Raw genomic sequence first — 12,049 nt, 5'->3', positions numbered from 1 at the left:
TCTGTTCCTTAGCTCTCCATTCCAGAGAAATAGTAAGCTTTCTGGCTTGTCTTCTCCCTCATAGACATTTTTCTGGGCTTTGCCTGTAAATAACATTAATTGAGATCCTGAAAAATGTCTTAAATCCTTCAGCAAAAAATTCTCCAAACTCCTGGTAAAGATTACTGGAATTTAGACTGTCCAAAGCTCATTAATTCCATCTTGTACTTCAAGAACTCTTCTAGGTACCACAAGGCAAGGCAATCATTAGGCTCCCAGTTGTGACATCACACTGACAGGGTTTACCTCCCCGCTCTGCTACTTCTAGCTGGGTGTTCTTGTTTGTGACACTGTATTCAAGATGCCTAGAACCAGGCAGGATCAGTAAGTGTTAGACCATTATGCCTATTATTGTGATTTTTCAGTATGTATTTGTTAAATGAGAGAGCAAACGAAAGCCAGACTTCAATGTACAGACACAGGATGGGGACTCACGGATCTTGCTAGGCGCAGTTCAGTCAATAGAGGGCAGCTTTGAGCCAGGCATCGCAACTTGGTGAAGACTACTCTGATTTACACCCTTCTCTAGACTTACACCTCCTCTAGGAAAACTAGTCTTAACAAGCAGGCTCCTATCCAGGCTCTCCCCGCCCAGGAATGGGGAAGGTCATTATCTTCCAGGTTGCCCTGTCCACAAGGTGTGGGCCGGGCTGTATTTCATCCTGAGTTCTGGGGAAAGGCAATTTGACGGTTGAGGTCTCCACTGTCAGATCTCCACTGGACGTAGAGGGTGAGCCGAGTCATCCCACGTTCTCTTTTTCCACAGGAAAGAGGCACAGGGGCTCAGGCACTAAACTAAACTAATTCCAAGGAAGGAGATACAAGAGCAGTGAGGGCAAACCTGCAACCCAGGTGCCCAAACTGCAACCCAGAGTCCACCTATTTATTTATTTATTTATTTCTATTTAATTTTTCTTTTCAGTACTAGAGATTGAACTCAGGGTGCTGTGCTTGCCAGGCAGGTGATTCTATTGGGCTATCTCCCCAGCCAGCCCACTTATTTATTGCAAAGTGCCAGCGTTGCAATGAAACCTGAATGCTTGGGCAATGCTGAAGCGACTTGGATTGAGTGTCAAGAAAGGGCTGGGCACGCTCCCTGTTGTACACATGCTGTGGTTTTGTCACCATCACTCCAGGCCATCAGACACAGCATGCTCTTGGCCATCCCTTCTCTCTTCCCCTCATCCCTACCTCCCTATTTCATTGTCAAAGCCACTCTCAATTTCACCTACCCTTCAAGGTTCAATTGGATTCCTGTAGGGTTTCCATGAAGCTCCCAAGCCCAAACAAGACCGGTTCTTTCAACTCATGTACTACTTTGTATTCTCTTAAGAGCCCTCCCACTTTCTGCCTTGGATCTACGGGAAATTAATACTTATTGTATTTCCTTTATTACACTGTAAACTTCTGAGAACAGGGAACTTATTCTTAATCACCTCTCAGGTCTCATCCCAGAGGTGTTGGGGACTTGTTTATTTGCTCAAATCCCCACCTCACCCAAAACGTGGCCTGGCTTCCCCCCAGCTATGACCCTGCTCATGCCATGCACCACAGGACACGTCACAGGATTGTCATGCTAAGCTGCTTGCAAGCCCTCCACCAACACAAACACACTGCAACATAGATTGTGAGGCTGGTTGTCTCCCAATGTGCATAATAGATACAATAAATGGTTGTCCCCAAGAGCAGCCTTTGAAACATTAATCACTGGCAGGGCATGGGGGTGAGTGGAAGCTTTTCCCTCCCAGGCCTGGAGACTGAGGCAGACAGGAGAAAGGGAGGCTCGGCTCAGTCTGGACATCCAAGCCCAGGCACACATCTGTACATAAGACAGGAATTCCCCAAGATCTGCTGACAGCCAAGTCTCTGTCAGGCATTTCACTCTGCTACCAACTAGATGTCCCTATAAGGAATGTGAGAGTTGGCTACCAGCAGTCAGGATCATTTCTCAGGTGCGCATTATTCTGGCTCTGTGTCTGCTTGTTTGCCTTCCTTGCTGCCTGCTGGGAACAGTCAATAGCCAAGACATGTCACTGAGACATGTCATTCACCCCCTGTGAGTTGCCAGGCTGCACTTTAGCTGGAAGCGGGAGACTCTTTTTTCTAGGGTCTTTGGTCATCCATCCTGATTGTAGTCAAGGAAGCCATGGTCGGGAGTGGGGAATGTCCAAGAGCATCCAGGTAATGCACCCCTTTGCTGCTATCACTTTAGCTAGTAAAGAGGGAGATCAGTCATATGTAGGCCCTTTCAATTTAGTCTTCAGATTCCATTGCATATCTATGCTTTTAGCCTATAGCATCTATTGAGCAGCTTTTACACACCTACCAGTTCATGGGGTCTTAGAAACATTCAGCTGATCATCCTAAAAGGTGGTCTTGGGCTTATCTGTATAATTCTTTGTCTTTCTTACAAGGAAATATTGATCCAGCTGGCTGACACCCCATGAATTTTGGATCTCAGCTTTCGAAGCCCTGTCTACAGGAAGCACTGCCTCATTATTACTCACCCATTTGGGATGGGGCTCCCTCCTATTATGCACCCCAAGAGCATTATGTTCTTTCCCCATCAAGGACATTTCTCCTTCAGTATAGCATTGTTTCTCACGAGACTGAAAATTATCTGAAGGTAAAAACCATATCCACCAAAAGAAAAAAAAAAACATATCCATCTTGTCATTATTGTCTCCCTTGGCCCAGCACCCAGTGGGCATCAGTGTTTGTAGAGTAAGAACCCGGTAAAGAGCCCTGACACAGTTCATTTGTGTCAGAGTCAGGAAAGAACTGAGGTATCCCAGCACCTCAGTTCATCCAAGCTTCTTTTTAAGATTCCTAATCAGTCCAGATAGGCACCTTCGAATGGTTACAGACACCAGGAGGGGAAGGAAACAGCAGCATAACAGAATTCTTTCTGTTTTCACAGATAATCTGGGCAAAAGAGGAGAAGCCAAACCAGCTACCATCTTCTATGGCTCCCCAGATTTGGGGGAGGGGAGATTAGTGTCCTGTGTAAGGGGATCCTGATCGTCTCAGTCACAAAGGCCAAAGGGCTCCATGAAAGGATGGAGACATCTATGAATCACAGTAGGAAGGGTCAAAGGATCAGTAGAAGTAGATAAGTGGGCTAACACTAAATATAAAATTTGCCACCTGGGGATCTAGTCTTTCCAGATTCTCAGCATCCCCTAAATACACCGGTGGAGAATCATCCTCCTGGGGGAATGGAATGAGATGTGGGTACAGCTGGAGCCCAGTCAAGGCCCTGTCTGCTTTAGGGGGTAGGGTTTCCCTCAGGGAAGGGGATCAAGGTCTATTGTCTTTATTGTCCTCTCCACAGACCAGGGTTTAAAGCTCACCAGTTGTGCAGCCTCAGGCAGAACAATAGTCACTACAGAGATCTGAGTTATCAATTCTAGAAAGCTATTCTAAAAATTCTAGAAATTCTAGAAATCTATTCTCGAAAGCCTACTGTCTTCATTGTCCTCTCCACAGACCAGGGTTTGAACCTCACTAGTTGTGCAGCCTTAGGCAGAACAATAGTCACTACATAGATTTGGTTTATCAATTCTAGAAGGGTGCAGACATGTTCCTTCCCCCCACCCCCATCAGAAGAGTAGGAAAAAAAAAAAAAAAAAAAAAAAAAAAAAGAGTAGCAAAGCCTATGGATGTTGTTTCACTCTAAAAGGGGATTCCAAGCCAAACTGCATGATGTCACAAGACCTCCTGGCTCTAAAATCATGGAGAAGAAAACCTTGGGGAGAGCAGCTATTTACTAGAAAGAAGTGTAATATATATATTTTTTTTTAAATTAATGAAAGAACACTCCATAAGTCCCACCACACCTGTGTCCTACAAGCCTTCTTTCATGAAGAGTAAGGACCTCCTGGTCCAGGATTCCAGGATCCAGTCAATGTTGATATCACTGTAGAGAAGTGAACTCACACAAACTGCCCACGAGCCCTCCCGTTCCACTCTCTGCTCCTTTGTAGACATAAAAATTGTCAAGTGACTTCCTAGATTTTGGCTTGGGAGAAAGAAGCAAATGATGGTGACTTCTAGCATCCTAAGACCGCGCGTTGTCACTCAAGAACACAGCGCAATAGAGCTGGTGGCTGTAATCAGGACCAAGTGCTATTCAGAAATTAGAGCAGTTCTGGGGGCCCTCAAAGTCAGACTTTAGTAGTACCAACACCCTCAGCAGCCCTGTAGTCCCTGTTCCGGTCCCCGAGACCCAGGTGGGCGGGGCTCCGGACCCCTTTCCCAGTCCCTGCTTTAGGAAGGAGGAGCGGGTCTGGGACCTCAGCGAGCCAATGCAGAGGTCCTGGTCACGCGCCGCCGGCGAGCGGGCCAATGGGCGTCGGGGGCGTGGCTTGGGCCTCCAGCTCTGAGCGTTTATAACAACTTGGACTGCGGCGCTTTGCAACTCGCTCCGTAGCGACTGTGACTTCCCGGTTGTAACTTCCCGATCTAGGTCCAAGTCCGGGACATGTGCCTCGCGCTGTAGCCTCTCCACGCAGCCTATCGATTGCCCTCAGCCCGCGCTCACCTTCTGCTCGCCATGGAGTCCTTGGCCTTCTCGCGTCGCCCGGGCCCGGCTCCTTCGACCGCCACCGCCCTGACCGCCGAGCTCGCCCGGCCAATGGGCGAGGGGCTCATCAAGTCGCCCAAGCCCCTGATGAAGAAGCAGGCGGTGAAGCGACATCATCACAAGCACAACCTGCGGCACCGCTACGAGTTTCTGGAGACCCTGGGCAAGGGCACCTACGGGAAGGTGAAGAAGGCGCGAGAGAGCTCGGGACGTCTGGTGAGACCCGCGGCGTAGGCTCGGCACGGCGCGGGGCATGGGCGGGGTGCGCACCGCTCCGTGGCCGCAGCGTGCCTCTGCACCACTGCGAGGCGGCGTGGCGCGGGGACCCGGCGGGAATTCCCTGTGGAGGTGTCTGTCCAAGATTATAGGGGCAGCAGCACTGAGAACCTCCGGCAACACATCTTAGAAAAGGTGTGGTTAAGTTGAACTTCGTTTGGACTATTGACTGTTCAGTAGAGTAGAATGGAAAGAGAAAGTAGAAGGCATCGGATCTTAACATGGGCTTGATAAATAGGTGTGTGGTAGGATGAACAAGATACGGGGATTTTCAGCATTTACAGTCTGGCGGTCTCACACAGTGGAGTGCTGCACAGGAGTGGGTCTGACCTTTAGGTCTTACCCAGCCTTAAAACTGAATCACAATTTCATTATGCTGGGTTTTCGATTCAGGGAGATGTAAAAGCAGGCTCTTGTGCCAGGTGCACTGTCCCTTAAAACACTTTTGGATTTAGGGCCTTTTGAGGAACTTGGCCTGTTGACTTGGGGTGTGTGTGTGTGTGTGTGTGTGTGTTGTCATGGTAATCTGTGACCTTGGGCAATTTCCTGCATCTTTGAATTCTCAGTTTCCCCTGGGGGTTGGGGGGGGGCAGTAGAAAAACAGTCTGCTTCACAAGCCGCTAGGAAGATTGAGTAAGATACAAAAGTGAATTTGAAGTGTTTCTAATGAGCCTAACTTGCAGTGAAAATTGATACTTTTATCTGAAAGGATGGTGGATTGGCCAGAAGTTAGCTAGTGTTTCTCAAACTTCAGCTTTAGTGTACATGAGAATGGGGGGAGGGTGCTTGTTTAAAATATCCTCTGGTTCTACAGTCAGTGGAATTTCTTTTGGAAGCCTATAATTCATATTTTAACAAGCCTTTTAGACAACAGGTGGTTTAGGGATTATGTTTTGCCAGATTCAGTTGGGTGCTTGTTGTGAGAAGTGTGTGTGTGTGTGTGTGTGTGTGTGTGTGTGTGTGCTGCTTGTGCTTGTGAGTGTAACCATAGTTTGCTCTACTGGCTATGGCAGCATTCCCCTCCTTGGGTTGTGTTTGCTTTTGCAGCCACTAGCTGGTTTGAAATTCAAGAAGTCATTTCATTGGTGAAGGAAGAGTAGGTGCTAGGGCCCATCAGTAGCACCAAGTCTGTTTCTTCTGCTAAGGGGTAGCTCAGTCCCCAGCAGCCTGGTGCCAGGTTATAGCTCTTGGGCAATCATGTACTTCCGGGCTTTCCTTTTCTTTCTCTTTCTATAGAGTGAGGGTTCAAAGAGGCTCCAGGCTTGAGACTGCTGGGCCTGGGTTTTGTCAGGGCTTGAGCGAGAAAATAGTTGCTCGTGGCTTGTGCCCCTTGCTCCTGCTCTGTGGAATACTGGTTGGTGGGGCCTGGGTGGCCCAGAAACTAAGACAGAAGTTCAGAGATTCCATGAAGCTTTTGACTGGGGTCACTGTGGGGGCTGGGGATGTGGGGGGAAGGTCTCATTTGATTTCAGAGATAAATCAGCTTTTAATGGCTCTAGGCAGGGATTCCAGCTCTTATTACATCAGAACAAAAAATTCAGAAGAAACTCCTTGGCCTTTGCCTCTTGCTGTGTGTAGAGAGATAAGATCAGTGGGCTGGGACCTGCTCTGAACCTCCCTGCACCATAGACCACCCAGTATTGCTGCTGGGAATTTGCTCAGGGTCCCCCCTCTTTCTTGGAGAGCAGCTTTCTGCTGTGCTGATGATTTCTCCATCCTGGAGCTTTGCAGTCTTCCTCACCCACTAAGTCTGCTTCTTGACTGTCCCCTTTGAAGAGAGAGCAAGAGGTGATGTCTCAGTGTGGTGCACTGGGGAGAGGGCCATAGCAGCTGTCTTGAATGAATGGGAATTATTGATGACGGCTAGATGAGAAGGAAAGCCTGTTGAGGGATTTTCATCCCAAATTTCTCTCCACCTCTCTTGCATACGTCCCGCTCCCAACCTGCCCAGATGGAATTACCAGGAGCCAGATAGGATTGTGGGGAGGGAGAGACAGGTGGGTGGGACTAATGGCGGCTCCAAGAGGGCATCAGAGAAAAAACAAATATTTGCTCTGGATCTTGAACACATTCCTGGTATCCAAATGACATTTCCTCCTGTGGTTCTCCCAGCTCCCCTGACCACCCTTTTCCTCTAAAGAGAAAAACACATGCTGGGCTTTCTGGAATGGTGGGGGCCACCAAAGCCTTGGGAGCCAGGTACATGAAAGCCACTCTGCCAAGGGGGTGCCAATGTAGGGAATGAAGGGAGTTCAAATGTGTAATTCTCTGAACTGGACCTACCTCTGTATCTTTATATCTTGGATCTCTCAGTGAGATTCCAAAATATTTGAAAATGACTGAGATACTTTTACTCCTTCAATGACAGGTGGGAAACTGGGGATCAGAGAAGGGAAGTGACTTATCCTTTCTTGGCTGGTTATCGGCAACCTGAAACATAGGCCCCAGATGTGTCCACCCCAAGCCCTGGATGACCGAGTGCTGAGTCTTGGTCTGGAACTTGGCCTTGATGAGCCTGGACTTGCCTCAGTGTGCTGTGCCAATCCAGCAGCCAGCTCCCACTGCCTTTCCTGGAACCCCAAGGAATGACAAGGGTGGGGAGAGTCACTGGGAACCAGCCTTAACACCCCCCCCCCGCCCCTTGTGGCTCTGTTGAGGGACCTTGGGTGGGGGAAACTGCGCTACATTCCTGGTTTTTAAACCACAACAGGGACGGTGCCTAGCTCAGAGTTGACACTGTAAGGGTTCAAATTGTTACCAGCTGTTTGACCTTGGTTTTTTCATCCGTAATAAGGGGATTATAATAATTTCTGCCTCATGGGATTCTCCAAGGACTCAATAAGATAATAAATATAAAATGTTTATAAATGTAGTGTATCTAACACATATAATGTTATTATCCCAGCCAAGCTGGCTTTGACCAAGCCCTGCCTTCCCCTTCCTGGGCACTCATCTGTCTTAGCACTGTGCTGCCCCCAGAAAGCGTGTGGGTCATGTGCAGCCTTCCTTGAGATGAGCCACTTTGGTCTGTTTCGTTCAAAGCCCCAGTCTCTCAGAGGGCCCCAGCTTCAGTGAGTGACTTCTGCCTAGGCAGCTCCTCCTGCACCTGTGGGCTCAGCAGCAGCGAGGGAGGCTGCAGGCAACTCTTGTCCTTGGGCTCCAGCCAAACCACACAACAGGGCAGGGCAGGGGAGCTCCTTGCCCAGGTACCTGGCAGAGTGGGCTTGAGGGTGGCATAGTTTGGGGCTTTGGGGCAAGTGGTTGAGTCTCCCTTCAGAGTTCACTCCTGCTCCCTGCTGGGCTCCCTTTTTTGGTGGGCTGGTGAGCCGCCCCCATGCTCATTTCCTCTCTGCTCAGCCCAGGCCAATGTAGCCCAACCTTGCCTCCACTATCTAATTTGGTCATCCTCTAGCTCCTTGCCTGCTCCCAGACAGCAGCTGCTCCGTGAAAGGCCAGGGAGCAGTCAGGGACCTTGGCTCTAACTCCCTGCGATAGCTATGATCAGAGATGCCTAGCTGCACCCTTCTCCTCAACACCTGGAGTCAGCATCCCTGGACCTTTTCTTGTTTATCCTAAGAACTTCCCACCATCCTCTCCCGAAGGTAAATTTTTCTGATCTGCGTTCCTGGGAAGGAGGCAACATTTACCAGCTGAGCCTGAGCACTGCTTTCTAGCGTGTTGGCAAAGGAGAGCACGTATTTGTGTATCTCTAAATAGGATGGCTGCAAAGCCTGGCGCAGTGCAAGATACAGGGCAGTCCCTTCTCTGGGGGATGGAAGACGGGCTGGGCACCTCCAAGGAACTTTTGTCTTCTGGGATGGAAGTTTCTCTAGGCAGCATCCCTTTCTGAATCTGTGTTAATGGGCTGGGAATCTTGGGAAAGTCTGTTTACTATGTGCAAAATGGAATGGAGAATTAGCCCTGCTGCCTTGCTGTAAGGGCAAGATGCTCACTGGGACAGGATCTTCAAGAATTATGTTCAGACAGCTTAATGTGACCGTATAACAAAGGTCTTGCTGTGACTCTTGGCCAGCACCTCGTGGGCACAAAAGCAGAAGATGCTCCATGGAGAATACTGGAGCACAGAAGGGAGCACAGCGAGCCATCCTGCTGTGGTGGCCCTGCTCTTTCCCAGTGGTGCCCTTGCTGCCCCTCCCTAACACACCATCCTTGGTTAGCAGACCTCAGGCATTCTTCAAGATCTAAAAGTGCTTTCTCCCAGGGTTGGTTTCCCTTGCTCCTCCAGGCAAAGCAAGCCCTGCAGTGCTCCTGCAGCCTGTCGGCAGGAAGGGTACCTCAGCTGGCACAGTATCACACCCGACTGCAGTTGCTGTAATTACAGTCTCCCCCTCAGACAGGGAGCCTTGACACAGGGCTCTCCAGTTTTCGTGTGGATCCCCAACACCTAGCACAATACCAGGCACATAATAGGCATTCGGCAGCCTACTGCATGTTTGGAGAATCAGTGTCCTTTCATTTTTCAGATGAGGATATTGAAACTAGCCAGACAAGTTAACCAAGTCATCTAACCTGCCTAGAATTGCACAGGTGGATAAAGGCAAGTATTTGATACATGGGTTCTTGAGAGCACTCGCTGGGCGTGTGTTCGTGTCCGTGTTGTCAGCATTGGGCTTGGGTTTCCTTCCTCTGACTGAGGGTGATGACCAAATAATATATTGTCTGAACTCAAGCAGTTTGCAAAACCAAAGAGGCAATCATAATAATTACACCAGGAAAACCCAGACTGTCTCTGTGTATGTGGCCTTTCTACCTCTGGGCAGTTGTTACCCTCCAACTTGACTTTAGTCAGCTGATTTTTATTCTTGAACATAGTTGATGAGAACAAAGGTCTCTAAAAATTAGTTCTTGGCACTCAGATGGACTCCACCTAAGGCTAGGAAGAAGGGGAGAAATGTTATTTAGGCACTGGTCTTATCAGTCAAAGATCAGCAGAGTCATGATTTAGCCAATAAATATTTATTTGGGATTTATTTACCAGTAAACAAATGGTGAGTGCTTTTTGTGTACTGATCTCTGTGTAGGCCTGAGCTGGTGCTATATCTAATTTACTTTAACAGGCTAGCCAGGAGATAACTAGAGGCCTGTCCTGTGGGGCTGGGAGAGATTAGGGAGCTGTGATCCAACCCAACTACCACCACCACTGCACTCTTCTGTCACCTGCAGGAGAACCAGTGGGAAGGTAATGACACAACCTGAGTTCTTCCTGGGATGCCCCAGTCAAGCAGTGACCTCCTGAGACCTAACATAGAAGGCTGTCAAGGTTCTACTTTCTGCATTTTCTGGCCACATAAAGACTCTGTCCAGCACCCCAAAAACCTACAGTTTGGGGACCTTCTTTAGGTCAGCTGTCTTTAGAGCTCTAACCTTAAGCTGGTGATCTTTCTGTTTACATGGGCACAAAAACAAGATGTGCCTCGTCTTTGCATTCGTGTGTATCTGAAACTCAAATATCTTTAACTGTCTAGTGTTTTTGCTTCTATAAGACTTTTATATTATTATTATACTTTTAATAGATCTTTGTTTCTGAAGCACTCTCAGAATTTTACCTATTTTCTTATTTTGGAAAGAAACAGAAAAAAAGAACTAGTCCATAAAATTTCCCCTTTCTGGGAGAGGAGAGGGGTGTGTGAGAATGATGTTCTGCGTGGAATCCACAAAAGAGAGACACCTCTACTTTTAGAGGATTCAGCTCCTGTACCCCATACCCCCACCACCTGCCCCATTCTAGGCCCTCAGACATCCTGCCTAACTGAGTGGAGAGAGTGGGGAAGTCGGCACAGGAGGGGCAGCCCCATCCCCTGCAGCTGCAGCTGGGCCTCTCCACCTCTCGCTACTCCAGGAGGCTCCATGGTGACCGTCCCTCCCGCCTGCCATTGTCCTCCTTGCCTGGCTCCTGGAAGGCCCAAGAGAGAGCCGGGGCCTCCTTCTTTTACTGAGGCAGCTTCAGGGGAGGAGCAGGGTGGAGGGCACGCCATCCCTGGCCTGTTGCCCGGGTGACCAGGCTGTGGCCATTGTGAGCAGCTCCTCTTTCGGGATTAGGGCCCATTCCGCATTCTTGTCCAATGGCGGACACAGGCTGGCAGGGCCCACTGTCCCTGTGCAAGCTGGAAGCCATTGTCTGTCTCCAGAGCCTGTGAAAGGCTGGATTAGCGCTCCCCCCTCAGCAGAAGTTTCCTTTTCTCTGTCTCCTTTTGAATCTTGAGGAGAGGCAAACCCTCCTGGGAAACTGAATAAGGAGCCGTTTACCTCCTCTGTGCCTTTGGATTTCTCACAACCTGCCTATCTCCTGTGAAGAGGAAGTCTTGTATTTACCATTCTTGTTCTTGGGCAGGACGTGCCAGGAACCAACTGACCGGCCTGGACACCCCACCCCCTGCCACCCCACCCAGCACCTGGTGCAACTTGGCAACCTTTGAGATCACAGCCTCTGAGGTCCTGTGGCATTTGTACAGCTCATTTCATGCAAACCGAGCGGGAAAGCCCCTCTGACAGCCTAGTGCAACCTGATTATTCTGCAGAAAACAAAACTAAGGCTCTGAGAGGGAGGGAGACAGGGACAAGACCCACAGGGACAGGGACAGAATCTGGAAAACCCCGGTCCCCTGGGTCCTCAGGTAGCATCTGTGTGTTCCTGGCCATGCGTTCCCATAAGTCACCACAGTGGGTGTTGTCTCTGTGGAGTGGGTTTTTGCAGAGAGACCCTCAGGCCCCTCTGTCTCTCAGAGGGGCCTGAACTGCTTCTTGACGGCTCTTCCTGCATTTCTGTTCTATTCATTCCCTCCTTTCTGAGCCTGCCACACACCAGCCAGGTGGTTAGTCTTTTTGGGTTTTTTTTCTCCAGTACTAGAATTGAATCTAGGGTCTTTATGATGAGCTCCACTCCTAGTGGAGATGAGGTCTTGCTAAGTCACTAAGTTGCTCAGACTGAACTCAAACTTGTGATCCCCCTGCCTCAGCCTCCCAGAGCTTGGGATTACAGTTTTATGGCACTATGTCTGGCTTAAAAAGAGTTAACCTTTGTATAGCATTTTTTTTTTTCACCTTTAGGGACTAAGATAGCAAGTCCTGAAGGACTTTTGTCTGTCTAGCTGTTTGTGTGTTGCGTTGCTAGGGAAGGGACATTCCTTA

General features: G+C 49.1%; 1 protein-coding gene across 1 annotated transcript in view; it reads left to right on the top strand.

Annotated features, from left to right (window-relative positions):
- Positions 1-4,594: 4,594 nt before the first annotated feature.
- The window catches only part of Nuak2 (NUAK family kinase 2), a 17,243-nt gene continuing 9,788 nt past the window's right edge, over positions 4,595-12,049 (top strand). Inside the window, exon 1 of the mRNA XM_004641119.3 lies at positions 4,595-4,840. Coding sequence (XP_004641176.1) covers positions 4,595-4,840 — 246 coding nt within the window. The remainder of the gene's footprint in view (positions 4,841-12,049) is intronic.

This window comes from Octodon degus, unplaced genomic scaffold (assembly GCF_000260255.1).
Source record: "Octodon degus isolate 3935 unplaced genomic scaffold, OctDeg1.0 scaffold00131, whole genome shotgun sequence".
Taxonomy (NCBI): domain Eukaryota; kingdom Metazoa; phylum Chordata; class Mammalia; order Rodentia; family Octodontidae; genus Octodon; species Octodon degus.
This window is presented reverse-complemented; position numbering and strand designations above follow the sequence as displayed.